This window comes from Haliotis rubra, unplaced genomic scaffold (genome assembly GCF_003918875.1).
Source record: "Haliotis rubra isolate DU_JTF1 unplaced genomic scaffold, ASM391887v1 Scf823, whole genome shotgun sequence".
NCBI classification, from domain to species: Eukaryota; Metazoa; Mollusca; class Gastropoda; order Lepetellida; family Haliotidae; genus Haliotis; species Haliotis rubra.
In genome coordinates, this window is record NW_025767550.1 from 275,075 (window position 1) to 298,208 (window position 23,134).

The 23,134-nt window shown below is 38.8% G+C and overlaps 1 protein-coding gene and 1 long non-coding RNA gene across 3 annotated transcripts; one reads left to right on the forward strand and one right to left on the reverse strand.

The window, feature by feature from the left end:
- Positions 1 to 2,981: 2,981 nt before the first annotated feature.
- On the reverse strand, positions 2,982 to 6,890 carry LOC124262147. Of its 2 annotated transcripts, XR_006894504.1 has the most exons (3): positions 6,661 to 6,890; positions 3,411 to 3,529; positions 2,982 to 3,141 (listed from the first exon to the last, which is right to left on the reverse strand). It is a non-coding gene; the product is annotated as an uncharacterized LOC124262147 (long non-coding RNA). The 2 variants fall into 2 exon arrangements; XR_006894503.1 differs by lacking the exon at positions 2,982 to 3,141 and having other exon boundaries at positions 3,174 to 3,529.
- Positions 6,891 to 6,910: 20 nt separating this feature from the next.
- On the forward strand, positions 6,911 to 20,693 carry LOC124262146. Its single transcript, XM_046696608.1, has 5 exons — positions 6,911 to 7,004; positions 7,401 to 7,469; positions 12,168 to 12,208; positions 18,798 to 18,875; positions 19,368 to 20,693. Exons 2-5 carry the CDS (start codon positions 7,403 to 7,405, stop codon positions 20,238 to 20,240), a joined length of 1,059 nt encoding a protein of 352 aa, XP_046552564.1. The 5' UTR covers positions 6,911 to 7,004; positions 7,401 to 7,402; the 3' UTR covers positions 20,241 to 20,693.
- The last annotated feature ends 2,441 nt before the right edge of the window (positions 20,694 to 23,134 follow it).

Genomic DNA, 23,134 nt, shown 5'->3' on the forward strand with positions numbered 1-23,134 from the left:
TGTCTGTAGATACCAGTGTCTGTGTGTGCTCCATCAGTGTCTGCAGATATCAGTGTATGTGTGTCTTCCATCAATGTCTGTAGATACCAGTGTCTGTAGATACCAGTGTCTGTAGAAATCAGCTCCATCAATGTCTGCAGATATCACTATCTGTGAGTGTTTCATCAATGTCTGCAAATGCCAGTGTCTGTGAGTGCTTTGTCAATGTCTGCACAGATCAATGTCCGTGTGTGTTCCATCAATGTCTGCAGATATCAGTGTCTGTAGATATCAGCTCCACCAATGTCTGCAGATATCACTATCTGTGAGTGCTCCATCATTAGCAATACTCCAGCAATATCACGGCGGGGTACACCAGAAATGGGCTTCACACATTGTACCCAAGTGGGGAATCAAACCCGGGTCTTCGGCGTGACGAGCCAACGCTTTAACAACTAGGCTACCTCACCGCCCCGCATAAGCTCTAAGAAAGAAAGACGATGTGTATGGAATATGAATAAAAATATGAACTAAAATACAAAGTATTTACAACGTAAACGACCGCTTCCGTGGTGTAGTGGTTAGAGCGCCCGGAGTGCGGAAGGTCTAAAGCGTAAACATTATCTAAACATACAGTTCTCTACACTGTTTCTTCACAGGACCCTCGCATTGCCTACAAGGTCCCTTAAAACTAAAAAATGGGGGTCCCTGGGATCCTAATGTTTGTTGGTCAAGGTAAAACCCTGTTTCAACAATCTGCGCATGTTTTAATGTGACTAGACTAATAGTCTCTGAATATATCACAAATAAACCCATTTAAATTGAAAAGGAGCCCAAGGGAGACCAGAGATTCCTGAACCAGAGGAAATCTAGACTTGCTTCTCTTAGGGCTTTAGCATTGCAGAAAGGGCTAGGCAGTAGGGAAAATAATGTGGCCAGGGACTGTGAGACAGACAATAAAGTCTCTAACGGGATCGGACCGCCTCTGTGGTGTAGTGGTTAGAGCGTCCGCCCGGAGAGCGGAAGGTCGCGGGTTCGATCCCCGACCGCGTCATACCAAAAAGACGTTAACATATGGTACTTGTTGGTCCCTGACTGGCGCTCGGCATTAATGGGTACAACAAGGACTGGTCGGCTCGGAGTCAGTATAATGTGTCTGAGTGGGGTATTCATGCTTCACTGCGGCATGGTATCTCAGTGGGCTAGCACTATAAAAACAGCTTAAGTTTGGGCTAGTGCAAGCAGCCGCACATACACATACACATGAATGCACGTCGTCATATGAGCGAAATATTCTCAAGCACGACGTAAAACCCAATTTCACCTCACCTCACTTACAACGTAAACCGACGTGTGTGTGTTTGATTAGTCTTGTAGATAATATATGTAGCGTGTTATGTTAATGTCTTGTACACAACATTAGCTATTGCAAATGGACATCTGAATAGTTATATGAACATTACGGTAAAATGGTTCTATTCATATAAATAGTGTCTAGGCTTGCCGAGAATATTTGTAACTCTATCAACGATTGTTGATATAATTGATCTCAGTAGAAAATAATGTGGTGTAGTGGTTACAGCGCCCGGAGTAGTGGAAGGTCGCGGAGTTCGATCCCCGACCGCGTCATACCAAAAAGACGTTAAAATATGGTACTTATTGGTCCCTGCCTGGCGCTCGGCATTAATGGGTACAACAAGGACTGGTCGGCTCGGAGTCAGTATACTGTGTCTGAGTGGGGTATTCATGCTTCACTGCGGCATGGTATCTCAGTGGGCTAGCACTATAAAAACAGCTTAAGTTTGGGCTAGTGCAAGCAGCCGCACATACACATACACATGCATGCACGTCGTCATATGAGCGAAATATTCTCAAGCACGACGTAAAACCCAATTTCACCTCACCTCACCTCACCTCACCTACAACGTAAACCGACGTGTGTGTGTTTGATTAGTCTTGTAGATAATATATGTAGCGTGTTATGTTAATGTCTTGTACACAACATTAGCTATTGCAAATGGACATCTGAATAGTTATATGAACATTACGGTAAAATGGTTCTATTCATATAAATAGTGTCTAGGCTTGCCGAGAATATTTGTAACTCTATCAACGATTGTTGATATAATTGATATCAGTAGACACATGGGTGATATTCTATTTATCATAAAAAAAAATCACTCTTCATTAGTTTTCAATAAAAAATGAACATCTCTGAACACGGTACTACCATTACACTTGCAGTGCAGCGATGTCATAGCACTGTGACGTCATCACGTTCATGACGTCATAGCATTGCCAGGGCATTGTTCAAAATCTACTGTCTCCTAGGAGATATCGTATGTTATTACCCACGTGGTCAACGTATGGGTAGTTGCATACTAATCTCGTACGTCACACGTGTGTCGTATCGCATTGACCTGTGTCGTAACGACTTGACCTGAGATTCTAACGATTTGATTGGATAACCGATGACCTCTCAATTAGGTCACATTCTGACGTAACTATGTTTTCATTCATAACAAACACGTGAATTCATTCATTCTACAACTTAAATGCATTGTGGGAATGTAAACATTGCGAACGTTGCCGTGTCGTTGTTTAATTGTTAGTCGAACTGAGACATCATATCCGTCGAAAAACATAAACGCAATGTTTCCACCAGTGATGTTAGCCGAATGAAGCAACTGCAAACCAAGAAACGGAGTGCTACTGTAGGAGGCTGTACGAGGCGATGACAACCGACATGCATCGTGACGTCGGTTACCAAGGCAGTGACGTCATTACAGTGTGACGTCATGCAAATATTGTACTACAGTACAAAACTCTTCCGCAACCTCTTTATGAAACCGGTTTGTCAATTTAATGCATGTAAGACGTGGGTAATAAATAAAATACCACACTCGGTCTCATTACATACGAATTATACGAAACTTTCGCTCTGTCAGATACCATAGGAAGGACACTCGTTTCGTATAATTCGTATGTAATGAGACCTCGTGTAGTATTCTCTATATCTCACACAAGCAATATCTCCTGTGGAACCCAGTTTCGGATGAAAATTTCTTGTAGGCACCTTCTTGTGTCAGCATTTAAGCCACACAGTTTCTGTCGTAATAGTTCTTCATCAATGTAGTCGATTGTGACAAAGTTACAAATATGCTAAAAGGAAGAAAAAAAGAAGAAAGTTAACATTTGGAGAAATTAATTATATTGATTTCGGGTTGTACAAGGTAGTAAATAGTTAACATGGGCGAATACCACATTGGCAAGTCACTAAGGTAACCTTAGTGCAATGTTAAAGATTTATGTGCCTAAAAACCAACACTTGTACAAAAATTGCTAGTAATTAAAAAAATCGCATCAGTCAATAAATGTGCCAAGTACGCTCTATCATTAATCGAACATTCCATCTGCTAAAATAAGCTTACACTAAACCTTCCTGTTGTGCACCAACATTTCGACATCCCTCGAAAGTGTGCTCAGCATCCTGTTGTCCCAGTTACCGACCTCTGAGTTTGTTGACAGACTCCGCAGAGATACCGAGCACCTGCCAAGATGAAATCAGTTAAATGTTCCAAAATTTCCAAAATATTACACATTTTGTCATACAGCATAAATACCTGAATATGGTCATAAAAGGAAATCAATTTACACGCATCCCACTGAATTGACTTGTATTTCAATAATTATTTCAAACGTGTAGGTGCCAGTTCTATCTCATATGATTCAAGCGTGTGCAAAACATTTGAAATCGTACAATTTCCTAACTATTTCTGCCTCTCGAAATTTAATAGAAATATTTTATTTCTAACGTTTGAAATGTGGACTGAAAAAGTAAGCTGTCCGAAGTATTCCAAATGATATGTACAGATATGAAAATGGCAATAATTAGTGAGTGAGTGAGTTAATATTTATCGTCACATGGGCAATATTTCAGCCATATCGTGACGAGAACATTTTATAATTATATTAAAGATGAATAAAGTTAGAAATTAAAAAACCTGTTGACGAAGAACAGTAAAACTACTAGTGTATCACAGATATCCATTTAAAACTAGCAATTAAATCTAAAATATTGGAACTATAAATAACAATACAATTTAAAAACAGGCTGTAGATCGCTAACGACTGAAGGTAGATCACCATACTAGGGACCATGGGGACTTTTGCTTCCTGCATGGACCCTAGCTGGATTTACACCATCCCTTCAGCCGTCAGCAAGTTTAGACAATTTAGCCATAAGTTAAAATAACACATATTCTACGCTTAACAAATAATGGTATGTTTAAATTTACTTTGAATGTTTTGGGACTTACGTACCCCCACAGGAGGCAATAATTAGGTTTCGTGTCACTACAACTACTCATATATGACATGATACACGGACGGGTGTGGACTCTGATTTCCAAACATACCCAAACATAATAAGGCATACGGCATACTGTAAGTAAATAAATCAAAATGATTTCGAATACTGGGAAGTTGAGAAATAAGTGTATTTCCATCAATACCCATACTATCCAATAGATAGTACTCGTCTTCACTGATGCCGGTTTCATAATGCAAGCAAGCACACGGCGACAATTCGGACAACAAATATCGTCATCGAACCTCCCACAACTATTCTGCAAAGTTGGTTAGTATGTTGTTTTACGCCGCACTCTGCAATAGTCCAGCTATATGGCGGCAGTCTGTAAATAATCGTGTCTGGACCAGAGAATCATGGGATCAGCAGCATGAGCATCGATCTACGCAATTGGGATACGATGACATGTGTCATCCAAGCCAGCGAGCTTGACCACCCGATCCGTTAGTCGCCTCTTACGACAAGCATGGATTACTAAAGATCAATTCTGAACCTACATCTCTTTTAAAGCACAGTACAATATGTTCACGTTTCAAACACATTTTCCGATATTTGTCTTAAATGAGCATGACATAGTGTAATCGATGACATATTCCAGTGCAAAATACCAAGGTTACAAGCAAAAGTAGATATTCTGAAACAACATGACAGTCATGAAGAGCTTGTGTTACAAACAAATGTACCCGCTACGACTGGAAAAAGCTCTTGCTTGGCACACACATACTTGAAAATGAATTACTCCAAAGCATTGTCAGCGCATTTGTAGTCTGATGGTTTGTTCACTATACAACAGACACGAAGGATGCAAATTTGATTAAATCAAATATAACACAGATTTCATTCATTTGATTTTCCATGAATTGAACATTCCTGTTTGTGTTCGTCAAAAAAACCCTTACGTATCCCTGATATCCTGTTGATGCTATTCTACGAAATTAAGGTCCCGTAATTGTATTTTTTTAATTTAAGATTTAATTTTAAAGTAAATACAGGTACAAATCACACAATACATTTACATGAACAGCAAATGACAATAAAACCAGAATTTGTAAAACATATCGACTCTATTTGACATTTCACCTGCACATTTAGTAATATTATAATAATCACGGACTTTGCATATTAATGTTTGGAAGGTCGGCAATCGTTTCTGGTTAAGGTCAAATATAGTCCTTTTGAAAATCAAGATGATTATAGTTAGTGTGTCGTAAACATTAGAAGACGACGTCGACAGAGATTTTAAGGAAAACAATAAAAGACACTTCGTCGAGAACAGGAACGTAAACAGGGGCGGATACAGCTTTCTGAGAAAGGGTGGGTGCACAATATTGAGAAAAGGAGGGGTGCACACTTCATTTTTACCCGAGTTTCAATGGTCATTTAACAAACTTTTAGCACAAATGGGGGTGGGGTGGGTGGATTTGCGCACCCCTGCACCCCTCATCTGGATCCGCCTATGGTAAATTTGATGTTGTTATCTATTGCGTGCAGCCTTTACTAATCTCAGTAACAGCCCACCCTGTCCTTTGTGGTCAGTTGTCATCCCCACAGATAATGTATCCGTGGTGTCGTCTCGTGACTTGTACGTGGTTACACAACGTAGCCAAGTAGTCCTAGGCCAAATGTTAGAAAACTCCCTATCTTTTAGGATCTCTCAGCAGCAGTAAAAGCGTTATCCGGTAATTGGTATGACAACTCCCACCCTCCAGAGATTCTTGTCAATGTGGAACAAGACACAGAATGCATCAGGTTACTAGAACAATCAAGGTTTTACCCTGCTGTTGAAACAGTGTCCACATGTTCATATACCAACTTCATGAGTATTAACCACATGGTTTAATGGACGGTGACAAGCACTGATGTTCAACATGATCAGGATATGCAGTATGGGTGATAAGGCCTGGTGTATCATATCACCTGATAATGATGTTATCTCTACATTTGGCCTAGAAGTACAAGGTCACAGTGGGGTTATCTCTTGTCAGAGTTCAGTGGTTGATTTCCATCCCGATGTCATCTTGACAAACGAGAAAGCTATGTTAACCAAACACAGTGACTTGTCGCAAAGTATACACTTGTTAAGACAGATTAAATACCATCAGGAAAATACATTCATTCTATTTATAGACCAGAAACATAGATGGATGAGATTATGTTATAAATCATGTGACTGAGATCGCCGCAAGCTGATATGAACATTTATTACGCACCCGTTGAAGACAATAAATCTTTCCTTCGTTAGATACTAAACCATTCACTCGTTTCATAAATATTGTATTACAAGGGACATCGTTTAGTATTCTCTATCTCACCTTAATCTGTAATTAAAGTTAGTGCATTCATGACATGCTTCGTTGTTAAGTTTGTTCGGGCTCAATCCACATCCATGCGTTGGGATCTTCTTACACTGTCAGGTATCGTCTTTCGAGCATGTTTCAAGTACTGAATTCACCTGCTGTGCTGATGGCCGGGTAAATCGCTTATCGTTATCCACCGTCACAAGGTAAACATGTACAACGCCCACTGTTATATGTGTAAACCACTTCACGTTATCTTGCAGCAGCAAAAACATGCTCAGCAAATATTCCCAAGCAACGTCGGCGTATTTCACAGACAGACAAGGAGGAATCTGCGACGAGGTGATGATAATTTATAGGTAAGTCCAAACGACGACCTGCCAACTCACATGTATTTGGCTTGACACTCACACATTTATTACAAATGTCACTAAAAGGATGCTGAATGATGCTACGTCTTGTTTGGGTTCCATCTTTAGAAAATCAATAAAGGTCTTTACAATCCATGAAAGGTAAACGGTACACTTGAATGTTCATTGTCAAATGCAAACCACGCAAAGGTGATTAAATACAACATAACTACCTTAGAATCATTCACATTTCATCCCGTAGAGGTCCGGATTAGTTACGATAAAATATTGCAGCCGGTTATCAGTCCCTTTGACGCATATCATTCATTGTGTGCCATCTACCTGGGCAATGTTAGGCATTTCGTAATCAATCAATATCGATACAGGACTTATAATCTTTTACAGCAATGGCTTCCTGGATGAGACTTGGTCTGACACTGACACTGGTGTTTATCTTTGGAGTGTACGTCTACTGTAAGTAATTGTTGACGTTGAAACCTTGTAATTTACGCTTATTGGTGATAAATTCCCCTTCAGATAAATTGGTTAATAGCCAAAGCATACGGGTGTGCTAACCGTGACACACTACACGGGTTGTACAAATGTGTGTGGCCTTAGATGTGTGGCTGCCAAACGTCTGATCGCTTCGAAATTTTAGAGTTGACTGTCTGTCTGTCTGTCAGTGTGTGTGTGTGTGTGTGTGTGTGAGAGAGAGTGATTGTGTGTGTGCAGGGGTGCGCACCTCCCCTTTTGTGCTGAAAGTTTGTTAAATGACCATTTAAACTCGGGTGAAAATGAAGTGTGCACCCCTCCTTTTCTCAATAGTGTGCACCCCCTCTTACTAAAAAAGCTGTATCCGCCCCTGTACACTTATGTGCATAAACAGAGTAATAAAATGATGGCATAATTTTGTATTTGTTTGTGTCATTAAAAATATCAAAACAAATATTATGTTTCTGCATTTCAATTGTCATTTACCAAATGCTAAAATTCGAGAAGTTTTGTCATAAACTAAGCCATAACGAGTTATCTCCCTTGATAACCGTTACGGAAGACTCATGGTGAAATATTTTGCGTCTCATTCTCCCAAAGATTGAATGTTGTTTTTTAAAGATAAGCTAAATAACTAGATCTTAAGGGTAATAAATTCGTCAAATAGTGTTTTGAAAAGGTGTACGGGACAGCGCCTCAGGAAATACGGAATTTACAAGGGTCTTAACAGGGGCGGATGCAGCTTTTTGAGAAGGGGGATGCACACTATTGGGAAAAGGTTGGGTGGTGGGGAGTTGTTTGCACACTTCATTTTCACCCGACTTTCAATGGTCTTTGAACAAACTTTCAGGACAAAAGGAGGGTGCGCACAAAACACCGTGTAACTAATAATCTACGCTGGTATTTATCCAAGGTTATCACTCACTTGCAAACTCTGGAAATGTATTTCACGTTTTTCAGTTATGTTTTTCAGTTCTGTGCTACGTTTGTTGTGCCCTTAAACCTACAATGGTCTTAGGCGCACAGTAGGAATAAATTTACATGAGTGGGCGGAGCTTAGGTGACCACGTGATACGTGTTTCGTACGCACTACTTCTCACTTGAACAAGGGAGTGCCTCTACCTCTGATGAGCCGTGCACATGTAAAAGTGAATAGCGTACAACGAGAGGGCATATATATAAATATGCAAATGTTTGTTAAACGTTTGATCGGAAGTTTTGAAAGGGACCGTTCATAACTTAAGGCTGGGTGGGATGTGTGTGTGAGTGTGTGGGGTGATGATGTATAACATCAATGAAAACACGCCTAGCGCATGTGTAAAAATTAATACCACCACCACCGCTACCACCACCACTACTACTACTACTACCACTACTACTTCTACTACCACCACTACTACCACTACTACTACTACCACCACTACTACTACTACTACTACTACTACTACTACTACTACTACTACTACTACACTACTACCACTACTACTACTACTTCTACTACTACTACTACTTCTACTACTACTACTACTACTACTACTACTACTACTACTACTACTACTACTACTACTACTACTACTACTACTACTACTACTATATATATTCAGTTATATACATTGTATCAGTTATGTATCATTGTATCTAAGAGTTTGACAGGGGTAGGGAGTGTTATGTGTCACCCACATTCTAGATGACTGATCAATCTAACAAGTCATAAATACACTTTACTTTAATCAATCAATGGCATGGTCCCAGTTGTTGGCGACCTATAGCCCGTTTTTATATAGTATTGTCTTCGTAAATAAAATAGTTTTACATGTTCATGCTAGTTTTAGACTCCATCTGTGATACTCTAGTTATTTTACAGTCCTTCGATGACTGATTATTTAGCATCTTAAATTTATTGTTTATTATGTAAAACATTTCTCGTCACTATATGGCTGAAATATTGCCGAGGTGACGTTAAATTGTAACTCACTCACTCACTAATCAACCAATGATTTCAGTAAATTCATGGATTCATGGATGACCCTTGCCCCACCCCCGATATTTAATGAACAAATTGAATGCCCCCCACCCCCGATATCATGTACAAAATCAATGAAAACACCCCTAGTGCATGTGTACAAACTACTACTACTTCTACTACTACTACTACTACTACTACTACTACTACTACTACTACTACTACTACTACTACTACTAACCTTTACATTAATTACAGTGATATACATTGTATCAGTTATGTATCATTGTATCTAAGAGTTTGACAGGGGAAGGGAGTGTTGTGTCACCCACATTCTAGATGACTGATCAATCTATAGACATCCGAAGTCTAAATGTTTGGGACATCTTTTGAAAATATTTAAATAAAGTGTGAAATGAGAGGTATACAAGACGAGTATATGGATGGCAAGGTTCTTCTTTATTATATAAAACGACGTTTCTGGGCTATTTCTTGCCCCTTCTTCAGGTGATAAAGACAGGTGTAGAAAACATATTATATGCACCAGATTTACAGGAAGCCATAAATGTACATGTATATACAATCAATCAATGATGAAAGTTGAAAAGAACTTATAAAACAATGATCATAGGGATAAGGTAAAGCAGTTGACACAAACAATGGGGGTAAGGAGATGTGAACACGGCAGAGTGATATACCGCTAATTACGTGACAGTAGAGGCGAGCGTGGTGCGGCTTTTGTGATGTTCCAGGCACTAGGGAGGTATACACCTTGATCTCTATTAATCTCTGGGGTTAATCTAGAGATGTTGATGGCTTCTAGTATATTTCGTTTTTGCCAATCGTGAACATTGGTAGCCAAGATACTGGTATGTTGCCAATGGAGTGGGTGGGTTGCTCTGACAGGGCAGATTTGTGGTCTGCTTTTTCAACCGATGTTTTGTGTTCTTTGAGTCTTATATGAAATGGCCATAATGTCTCTCCAATGTAGCTACTGCCACACTTGCAGTTTAGTTGGTATATGCAGCCTCGGGGGTTGTGCGTAGTCTGATTGCTGGTGCCTCGTCCATTTGCTTTTAGGATGGTCTTCAAAGTTTTGTCTGAATAAAGTGCCACGTCTGTGCTTGCAGTTTTTCTGAGAAGTAGGCTGATGTGATGACTAATCTGGCCTTGGTAGGGGATGCTGGTCCTGATTGGCAATGGTTCATTTTTTGGTAGGCGTTGGTTTTGCGGGTTGAGAGTTTTAGCTCTACAAGGTGTTTGGATAGCCGTTGAAGGTGATGAAAGTTCTCTTGAGGTGATCTATTTCAGCACGTAGTTGCACGGGGTCACAGATTGCTTTGGCTCGTCTTGTTAGAGTTGATATTATGGCGCGTTTAATCTGGGGATGGTTGGACAGGTAGTGGATGTATTGGTCGTTGTGGGTTGGCTTTCTGTAGACGGATGTAGTGATCTTGTCAGGCGAGGTATGGAGTGAAACATCGAGGAAAGGCAAGGTGTGGTTGTTCGGTCTCCATAGTAAATTGAATTCGGTCATGTTGGCTGTTGAGGTGGTTGACCAGGGTCATGGTCAGGATGGATGACGGCAAACACACCATCGACCTTCCTGTACCGACATAGAGGCTGGAATGGAGACATAGATAAGGCAGAGTCTTCAAAGCTGGTCATGTAGAGGTAGCTGGTTTTATACACCATGCCAGTCACATCCAAATCAAGGGCACCAACTGTATACATTTGCATTGGGGTAGGGAGTCAAACCAATATCTGTGGCATCACATAAAGTACATGCAGCTGAACATAGACAAGCATGTTTAAGGTGAACATGTCACAGTGGACGTTTTCTGTGAAGTCCAAGTACAGACATCCATGAAACCCTGGTGTTAATTGTTTGTATATTCAGAAAGGTCGTGGAGCATCAGCTGACCAGGCAAAAGCTGACTATTGTCACATTTCCCAATAAAATGACAAAAATAAATGAGTTTGGTTAAAGGTGTTTTATTACCAAAATGCAGAGCAGCCTTGCAATGGGGCAGGCTAGAATAGTACTGTTAAATATACTTATGCATATGTACATAGTATTGAAATCTTGAAGTTGGTTCACACACATATCTTTATGTCTGTTGAAATAATCTCACAAACAGTTTAAGTAATGCCACTGGCTCACCAACATTAAATATGTAAATATGTGAATGTTACATGTATATGACATTGACCACACCCATCGTACGTGTAAAATATAATGTTTCTAGTAAACAAAACCAAGGTAACTATTTGAAAATACTTTCATTAACAGAAGTGATCATAAAATCACATTGTCATACAGAGTATAAATAATGTCAATCGGTAAACTCTTAAGACTTCAACAAAACAAAGGGGGGTGGGGGTGGGGAGGTGTGCAGGTCCCGTTTGTCCTGAAAGTTTATTAAATGATCATTGAAACTGTCGTGAAAACGGGTGGAAATGAACTGTGCACCCCCACCCCTCCTCTACCCGCCCCTGCAGTAGCACAACACACAATCCAGTACCTGTTGTATACTTAAGCATTTTCCTCCAGTCCCGCCGGGTTCGAATCCCCACATAGTAACAATGTGTGAAGCCCATTTCTGGTGTCCCCCGTCGTGATGTTGCTGGAATATTGCTAAAAGCGGCGTAAAACCAAACTCAGTCAGTCAGTGCTCCAGTCCCTACTCTCAATGTTCTGTGTCCTCTTTCTTCAGGGACCGTGTGGTTGAAACTCTCGGAGGTACCAAGCGCAGCGGTAAGTGCTAAATACCAAAACATATTCTGATTATTGTTATTTACAGAGTGAGATAACTCGGAGCAGTTGCTAGGGTTATGGTGATTCTGGTACAGTAAGCCCACAGGCCTGCGTGTCTTTGCGAGGATTAAGGTTAAAATGGAATTTGACCCCGACACCCGAGTCGAAATGCTTCACAGTACAATGTTTCATGCCCAGTTTTCGACTTGGGGTCATCTCAATTTTTTAATCCTGGCAACGACACGAGGCAGGGCTTGATTTAGTGTTTGTTACTTGCACTGGTGCAACGCAATATTACAAAGTGCAACCTAGTTATGAGTCTTAGCTTTCACAAGGTGCAAGTCAATTTTGAGAAATAAATCAACAATAAATCTAACATTATAAGCATAAATATGTCAGCTCATTTTTCTTCTTAATCGTTGAATAGCCATGGCACTGAAATATTGCTATTCATATACACGTTTCAGCTATCACAGCTCTTGTAAGCAGGGATCAGCTGTGTCTCTGAGTTTCTATGGTTTCATAGGTACTACATCACGGAAATATGTTTATGTGCACCGAAACCTCTAACGTTTTAACACGCTACGTTGCAACTGGAATTTGGCTGATGGAACTAGGTTGTTATCTTAGGTTGCACCTGGTGCAAGTAGATTAACCTCTCTTAACTCGAGCCCTCGTCGAGGGCACGTGGTGCAGTTATAGGTGTGGTTCTTGTGTCTCGATGTACAGGCTACCGTTTTAACCGACTTGTTGCCTCTGTAACAGCTTTAAAAATTTAATAATTCTTGTCTGTTGTTTGTTAGTTGTGTCATTGCTCCCCAGCTACATGGGAGGTTACTGATGGTTCTTGGGGTTGGATGGTTTGCAATGCTTGAATATACAATAAAAGCATAGTTTTAACGCTCAGGCCTTTATGTTGAAACTCAGGTTGCATGGAACGAATTCAAGTGCACATGCACCAAGGATTGTAACTTGAACCTGACAATAATCAGTGCCTTAGCTTGATACACATTAACTCTTTGGTATCTAACTTTAAGGTTACCAGTTATCACATCATTGATTAACTTTCAACCTCATAAGGCTTACAGCATATGTATGGTTGTTCAACAACATTAACTTGAACAAACCTAGCTTACAACAATGAACAATATGACTCTAAGTGAGGCTTAGCTGTATGAGGACAAGTTTCTAATACACATGACCTTGAACATTAAACCTTTAAAACATTTCTCAAAGTGTTACTTATCTAAACTTAATGCCTGTATATACTTGGAACCTGACATATTTATGCTATATTAAATATTTAACTTGAACACTTTGCATAAAATAATGAAATATATGACTTAACATAAGACCACATTTGAAATACTAGTAACACTTGCTTCAATAAAATACTTTGAAATACACATTTTACCAAACATTAAGTTCAAATAGAAAGTGTGACGATAAATATTAACTCACTCACTCACTTAAATAAAAAGTGTTTAAATATATACAACACGTTTCTAATTTGTGAGTGAGTGAGTGAGTTAATATTTTACGTCACATCGGCAATATTGTAGCCATATTGTGACGACAAAAAGTTATGTACTAAGATTCTAATTTGTACTCCACGAAAGAAGAATAAACATGACTTTAAACAATTTGAAATGCAGCTTTGAAATAACTCAAATCTAGCTGAGAAAACTATATTTCCATGTGATATAATGGCCAGAGTGACCTTACTCTAGTTACTGAGAATGACAAAACATGACAATTTTACATTAAAATATACCCGATATTGCCTAGCTGCTATTCAAATATAATAATAATAATAACGATTATCATTGAGTAAAACAAAGGACCTTCTTTCCATTACAACCAAATGACGATTGACATTGACACGAATGTGTACTTGATCCAAGGGACATAACTCTTTCAACCACGTGCAAAATGACCAGTAGATACTGAAGATCAGTATTTGAAATACTTGTTGCACTTTCTAGATGACTAGAATATTGTAAATATATACCAGAAAATATCTTTATACAAACGAATCCTCAAAAGAAACTTATTTGGTAAAAACCCAGCGAAACATGGAAATCTACCACATGACCTGTCTCAATTCAGTGTCGCGTAACTTGGTTACCCTAAAAATGATGAATTAACAACTTTAAAACAAATGTCTTCACATGAAACCTAGCAAACATGTCCATAATATTATAATGGGGCAAGGGGATGTGTTTTGGTGCTTTGTATATACCTGAATTTACAATGAAAGCATAGTTTTAACGCTCAGGCCTTTATGTTGGAACGCAAGTTGCATGGAACAAATTCAAGTGCGCATCCGTACCTATCAACACGTGCTGCATAGTTGAAGGGACATAACTGCTGGCAAGTAGTTACCACTAAAATAAATGCATTTTCGATAAAATATTTTGCCAGGTTTTAAAGCACCGTTTACACCTGGCCGTCAGCTGGCTTTGTGTACCAGTCAGTTCCACATTGTAATAACATTGCGGTTTGGGAAAAAGGTATATATTTTACGAAAAGTGTTACCACTTAAGGTATTGTACGAAAAGTGTTACCACGGTATTGTACGAAAAGTGTTACCACGTAAACAAATTATATAACATTCAACCTGTGTCGGTCACCTTCCAATAATATCTTCTTTCAGCAAAAGTGAAAGGTATATGCACTACATCCAGCTGGTCATCAGTGAATGTGCCGGCATTCTAAGTTTGCTGCCTAATTTCTTTATAAATCGTACAGTATATCCCTCCTCATCAACCCTAACTTTGATGTGATGTATCATTGAAACATGTATCATTAATCTCGCCAGTTTTGACATACATGTATTACTAAATCGCCATTCACGGCGTTTTGCGTACTTTCGAACAAACGGCTATTACCGAATAAAATTACATTTCTGTATTTCTTTTCAACTAGCTGGTCGTGACAGCTTTTTCTTAGTGTGTAGCATCAGAGCTTCCAGAGTACCTTCCAGCAAAACTGTCGTTTAACATACAATATATAAATCGAAACAAGACGAAAAGAGAAAAAAAATCAATTACTCAAATTTCAATTACTTAAGGTATTGTTAACCGATACTAAAAGTGCCACAAAAGGCCAAATGTATGTTAGTCTTAAATAATCGTGTATCCTTGGTCCTATAAGAGCGCGAATATGATATCTTTAAACAACAACAGTTCGGTTATTATCACTACTGTCCATGTTGAAATAAATAATTTCATGAGAAATTATCCATTCAACCTCAAAAGCAACATACATACAAATCAATTATACGACTGATCAAGTAATAAGTTCTGTAATCTGTGCAGAACGTTGGCGATATTGGGAAAATGTTGCGATTTAGTTATCTTTTATAAACCCAAATAAACGAATAGTGAAAACACCTGTGAGAAATAGATAAATGATAATAAATTTGCGCCAATGTAAGTGTTTATTTTAAAAGTTGACAAATTTTGTCTTCAAACAAATGACAAGAGATCGATCGAATTATCCTCTGTAATGTAATATTAAATCGTGAAATATAGTTATCATATATTTATATGCACGAATCCTATTTTCAACGTAATGTTTATATTTCACAAGATTCTGAGGAAGTACAAATCATGTTGGCTGCTTTATATACTGGAATAGTAATGGACTATCAAGGCCGACAACTATCGATCAAGGGACTCTTTCCTTGTTCCTGTTACAGGAACGAGGAAAGAGTTTATCAACCTTCTGTACACAACTGAAAACAGACGATAACGCGTCAAAGCAACGACACTTCGGTCACAACTAAATGTTTATGGCGCACCGTTTGTACGGAATAGCCTGACATGGGTGTTCAGACCAGTCGACAAGAGTTGAAAACAATTATGGATATTTGATGATTTGGGGACAGGACTTTCTTGCCTCTGTATGTGTATGTGTATGTGTATGATTCCCACTGAACGGTTCTTTGTTAGCATTACTTCCCTGCTAACACACAGCGTTTTCGCAACGTTGTGGAAAGGTTGTAGATTGGTAACGTCATGACACAACGTTGTCAGAACATTAGTATTACGTCCTTTTATAACGTTATTTCACAACGGTACAGCAACGTTACATATATAAGTTGTCAAAACGTTGTGTATCGTCTGTTACCCAATAGCTTGCTGTTACGATAGAGTTTTCTGTAAAACTTGTCACTTTGTTAATCTTTCTTCACTATTCAGCTACAGCTTCAGAAACCACACGACCAAAACAACATGGAAATTGACGAGTAAGCTTATGCAGCTAATAATCAATGTTAAATAGAACGTAAAGACAACGTAAAATACGTTACCATCAAATAACTTTAACATTGTGACGACGTGAAAATGACTTATTACAACGTCACATGACAACGATAATTGGAGTCCACAGAACGTTGGGACAACGTGAAAGTGTTACCTGGGTTATTGCTTCGTATTATTTGTATATATAAAACACAACAGGAATTAGGCGGGATATGGCGTTAGCTGTTCGGTAATCCACCCATTGTATCACGGCCCGACAAACAGTCAAAATAGTAAACCCTGGTTTGGGACAGAGTGTAGAAATAAACGTAAAACATTCTACAAATCAAAACGTCGATACTTTAAACATAAATCAACAATTGACAAACGTAATTATCAACAAAGTTCAAAGGAATATAAGAGGTGTCTTAATAAACATATCAATAAGTACAAAACTGAATTTAGCACAATGATAAGAGAAAAAGCTAAACATTCACCTAAGGAATTCTCGAAGATTCTCAATATAAGTAATGTAAACCAAAATTCGGAAACACCCAATATCACTGATTTTTTTAGCTTTTAAGAATGTAAACGGTGAACACCATGTGGATGATCTGGAAGCAAACGAAGAAACTGACGAAGAAACGTATTATGATGACAATGTGTTGAACAGAGAAAAAACCTTGGATAAAATGGCACAGTCCATTAAGAGTCTTAAACGTAATAAAGCTTCAGGGTCCGACAGAATTGAGAACGACTATCTTATTGATTCGTTTGATGTTTGTCGATTCTATTTGTCGATTATTTCAATTTAATATTATCTTCAGGAATATACAAAGGCAAAGGTACCAGATCCGATCCTAAAGCTTACAGACCCATCACAATACTTACCTTCTTTGGAAACCTTTTCACCGCTGTTCTTAATAAAACGTTAAATGATTTCCTGGAGATAAATAATATTTTGAATTCAGCGCAAGCCGGATTTAGAAAGAGTTACTCTACAACTCATCTTTGTCTATGCTTATTCAAATTCTTAAACAAAGTAAGAGAAGATAATATTGCGCTTTTATTGATTTCTCAAAAGCCTTCGACAATGTGTGGAGAGTGGCTTATGGCATAACGTGCTAAAATGTGGTATTAAGGGTAAATTTTTCCAGTTAGTCCAAAATATGTATGCAAATATAAGGTCATGTGTGTCTATAAATGGTGCCGTATCACAGTATTTTCTATGTTATTCAGGCGTGCGGCAAGGAGAAAAGCTATCACCTCTGTTATTTTGTCTCTTCATCAATGATCTTGAAACATTCCTACTGAAAGACGGATGCACGGTTGTTAGAATTGTCGATTCGAACAATTTACATGTGCAATTATGTATCTGTTTCTTAATCCTTCTCACGGGATCGGGTGGTCAGACTCGCTGACTTGGTTGACACATGTCATCGGTTCCCACTTGCGCAGATCGATGCTCATGCTGTTGTTCACTGGATTGTCTGGTCCAGACTCGATTATTTACAGACCGCCGTCATATAGCTGGAATATAGCTGAGTGCGGCGGAAAACTAAACTCACTCACTCACTAATCCTTCTCTACGCGGACGACACGGTCCTACTTGCTGATTCTGCAACTGAACTCCAGAAAACATTAGATTCCTTTAAAGACTATTGCAATATCTGGAAATTGAATGTTAACCTGAAAAAAACTAAAGTTCTTATCTTTAGAAACCGGCCGTCCAAAAAATGTAGGTTATCTTTTTATTTGGTAAATACCGAAATTGAGATCGTAGATAATTGCACATACTTAGGTGTTATATTCAGTAGAAACAGGAACTTCAGGTCAGCAATCAAATGTTTATCAGAGTGTGCATCTAAAGCCATGTTCTGTCTTTTAAAGAAATCTAGAAATTCTGATGTTCCTCTGGACTATTTACTGAAGGCTTTTGACGTGATGATATCACCGATATTATTATATGGTTGCGAAATCTGGGCCTACCAAAATATGAATATAATTGAAAACATTTATTTAAAATGATGTAGGGACTTTAGTTTCAATGCTAAAGTCAACGATATTCTTAATACATCACATCCTGTGAATCTTTCCATTAGATTCAGGCATTCATGGTCGATGACTATTTGCAAAGACACAGCATAAAATGAACCTTTTTGTTTTCTTTTTGAGTAAGTCCTGCCAGCGCAAGCATGCATGAGATGTTGCAAACATTTATATGTGCTAATTATTGTAGATTGTACCACTTTAAGCTATACTGTACAACTCGAGCAGCCTGAAGAATTCTATGCGATGCGTATATTCTGTTAGTAATCTGACATTGTTTTGTAATGTTTCAGACCAATAGTTTTTCACCGCCACAAATTCTCTCTTCCGGGATGCAAGTGGCCTTCAACAAAGACACGAAGACTCTTAAGGTGGGCAGGTGCATTTGCCTTGTCTGAAGATAAAAGATATATTGATATTACGTTTCATATTCCCCGTTTGATTTTACCTTGGTTACTTAACAGTGTATTTGCATTAACAGACATATCTCAAAGTTTAAGCATATGCTGTTTTATGTAACCTGCAAGTTTACCTGCTTTCACAAGTACACTTATCCGTGGTCATTATACATTAAGTGCATTCTCGTTTGTTTGTTTTTTACCGTCGCACTCAGCAGTATTCTAGCTATGTCACAGCGATCTGTATGAACGAGTCTGGACAGAACAATACATTCATTTAGCCTTGATCTACGCAATTGGGATACAATGACATGCATGAATCAAGTTAGCGAGTCGGACCATACCATCCACTCAGTAGCCACTTACGACAAACATGGGTTACTGAAGACCAATTCTAACCTTGATCTTTCCGGTTCAAAAATGACATGACATTATCGAATTCTATCACAGATATCCTTCTTTCAGACCCTGTTACAACGTTATGAAGACCCAACCCTTCTGCAACCAGAAATCACCGTCGTAACAGCATATTTTAACATTGGCTCCTTCGCCAAAGGCAGCATGTCTAACATGTACACACCTAGCCGTTATATGAACTGGATGAAGGTGTTTGGCAGCATCAGGAACAACCTTGTAGCATATACGGATTCCAGAGATGTCTTTGATTTACTCACGGGCCTCAGACGTAGGTTCCCTAGCAACATTACAAAGGTATTTCTAATAGATAGGGCCAATCTGTGGTCCTTCTCTTTGGCAAAAGAAATTCGAAATATTTACAGTCAGCCTAACTATCCACGTCATCATCCAAACACAGTAAATGAGAACTACTCATGCGCGATGCATGCAAAGTTTGAGCTAGTTAACAAAGTCTTAATGGAAGAACTGTTTCCTACCAAATATTTTTGTTGGTTGGATATTGGACTCTTTCGTGCTCTTGTTGACGATACCTCGATCTTCAAGCTTCAAGTACCAGACAAATGGGACAAACGCAAAGTCGCCTATAGCCGTGTGTATGATTTTAATGATAAAGCAACAACAGAGAGCGTAATCAAAGGAAACCAGGTATGGGTAGGTGGTGCCATGTTTCTTGGAACGCCTGAAGTGTTGCACAGTTATACTGAAGACTACATGAATACAGTCAAGATGTTGCTGAAACGACGTTTAATGAACACCGACCAGCAGGTCATATACTCAATGTATCTCCCATTGTCTGAATTCAAGCCTCGGGTACAAATCCAGTTATTTTCCCAAACGAAAAACCGTTATGATCCTTGGTTTTACCTTGGTTACTTGTGCAGGGAGACTTTTCAGAACGCAAAAATGACTCCCAGACCCTGAGTGAGTGAGTGAGTGAGTGAGTGAGTGAGTGAGTGAGTGCGTGCGTGTCCGCGAGTGCGTGATTCTGTTTTATTTTGTGTGTGGCAAGAACGTTTCCCTTTGAAATACACGCGTCTTTTTATCTGCACTCTATAGATATAATTTTAACAGTTTGTGAGCAAAGTATGAGGTTCCACTTTCTTCCGATTTCTATTTATTGACGAGCTAAAAAACAACAATCGATAATATATATACACATATAATGCCGAAGCCCGCAATCTATCAATGACTCAATTTGTGTATTATCATAGTGTGACACTCAAAGAAGGACATGACATTTTTACGTCGTAAATAAAAATATACATTTGGAAAAAATCGTGTCCATCTTTGAAAATGGTATTTGTCCCGCTGCACAGCAGTACAAGAATCTGTACCAAAATGACGTGCTCACAAAATAGAAGAATTTGTGATCCATAACATTGTCAGTGTTGTACTTCAAAACGCCACACAAAGAAGTTCACTTGTATACACTCTGACGGCCCCGTGAAGATCCGGGTTAGTGTTGATCTTCAATAGCCTATGCTTGTCGTAACAGGCGACTAACGGGTGGTCAAGCTCGCTGACTTGGTTGACGTTGGTTGACACATGCGTAGATCGATGTTCATGCTATTGATCACTGGATTGTCTGGTCCAGACTCGAGTATTTACAGACCGTCGCCATGTAGCTGGAATATTGCTGAATGTGGCGTAAAACTAAACTCACTCACTCACTACACACTGACGAACATGAAGATCACGTACAACACCCAAGTCTGATGCCAGTTTAATAAGCCATATACCTTACCACACGCCAACCACTTAACAATAAATATATGGAATTGTTGAATAAATAAATATTGCAGTAAGCAGCTGCATATAGAAAGGCCAATAGTAATCTATTATTGAATGCAGTTTTGTTAACCATACTACATTGTATATGCTATTGCAAGGTTCTGCTACTATTAGGGCCTGTATGTCTCGCGAGATGCTCTGCCGGTACTAAGTGAGACGGGGCCCAGCTTACTTCCTGTAACAGATTTCTGGTGATAAGCGTATATTCAAGAACCAGTTCTGGTTCCAAATTGCGCGACCGCCACATATGACTTTGCTAGACCGGACCAGTCGTAAAAGTTGGCTAAGTTTTGGATGGTTAGATCGGGAATTTATTATTCCTGGAAGGTTATCGGTTCCTTACTGACATCTGACAACCATGAGACCATTCGAAAAGGTATGAAACGTTGTTTGTTACCGGAAGTACTGAGGTCTCGCAAAGTGCCGTGACTTACTTACGGGCCCTACATCATTGTTTACATGATTCACTACGCGCCTTTGGCCAGACAAGCAAGTAAACTGTTTGCACGTTTTGATAGTACTGCGAATAGTAATTTCAGTGGGAAGGATTTCGTCTTTAATGACGGTGTCATGTTAAAATTCGATGTGGAAATTATTACTCGTAAATGCAACGACTTTATATAGTTTTCCTTTTAGCCACTCATATGCACATATAAACACGCTTCATTTATGCTTTCTTACTGTGAGGTTTGCAGTTTAAATTGAAACCTGTGAAGATCCGGGTTATATTTGTCATCAGCAATCCATGCTTGTCGTCAGATGCGACTAATAGGATCGGGTGGTGAGTTAGTTAGGGTGGTGAGACACATGTCATCGTACCTCAATTGTGTAGATGTATCCCTTGTGATGAGAGAACCACGGTCAAGCATATTCTGCTTGACTGTGTTGAATTTTCCATCACAAGGGATAAATATTTCAATGTTAAAACTGTTAAGGATCTTTTTACAAGTGTTAATTTTCATTTAATTATTGTTTTTTTAAAAGAAATTAATTTAATTGATTCATTTTGATTGATATGTTTTGTAGATAGATGTATTTTATAATTGGTTTAGTTTAAATCAGCAACTGAGATTGTTAGTGGCTGTATGCTCAAAGGGGGTTGAAGTACTGCAAAATTATTGTCCCCCTGAGCGGGTACGTAAGTCCCAAAACATTCAAGATAAATATATTCTTACCACCTATTTAATCGTAGAATATGTGTCATTTTAATGTATGGCTAGATTTGACTGAATTGCTAACGGCTGCAGGGGTGGTGTAAATCCAGCTAGGGTCCACGCAGGAAGCAAATGTACTGTAAGTCCCCATGGTCCCTAGTATGGTGATCTACCTTCAGTTGTTTGCAATATATATCCTGTTTTTATATTGTATTGTCTTCTATAGTTAAAAGTTTTTAGTTTTTCATACTAGTTTTATCTGTGATCCTCTAGTTATTTTACTGACCTTCGTTGACAGTGCGGTGGGGTAGCCTAGTGGTTAAAGCGTTGGCTCGTCACGCCGAAGACCCGGGTTCGATTCCCCACATGGGCACAATGTGTTAAGCCCATTTCCGTGATATTGCTGGAATATTGCTAAAAGCGGCGTAAAACTAAACTCAGTCAGTCAGTCGTTGACAGGGTTTTATAATTTGACTTTATTTATTACGGCTTTATTTCTTATTCAAATCCTCGTCACGATAATTTTTTTATGGCTGCAGTATTGCCGATGTGACGTTAAATTTTAACTCACTCACTCACTCACTCAATTTTGTAGATAGATGCTCAAGATGTCACCAACTACATTGTTGGTCCAGGGACGATTATTTACAGACCGCCGTCATATAGCTAGGATATTGCTGAGTTTGGTGTTAAGCAAAGAAACAAACAAACGAAGCATCCACATTCAAGGATTTGGATTGCTTGATTTATATTTAGACTTAATCTTTCAAAAACATATATCCAGATATTCAAAATGGCTATGTTTACAATACATTGAGAGCTGACACTTGTATGACTATTCGGTATTTAGTTTGAACCCTTGGAATCATG

Excerpts from the sequence above, each read along its gene's own strand:
- LOC124262146 (XM_046696608.1), top strand. The coding sequence starts at position 7,403 with ATGGCTTCCTGGATGAGACTTGGTCTGACACTGACACTGGTGTTTATC. Across the intron at positions 7,470-12,167 it reads CTTTGGAGTGTACGTCTACT|GGACCGTGTGGTTGAAACTC; the intron begins GTAAGTAATTGT and ends CTCTTTCTTCAG. Across the intron at positions 12,209-18,797 it reads CGGAGGTACCAAGCGCAGCG|ACCAATAGTTTTTCACCGCC; the intron begins GTAAGTGCTAAA and ends GTAATGTTTCAG.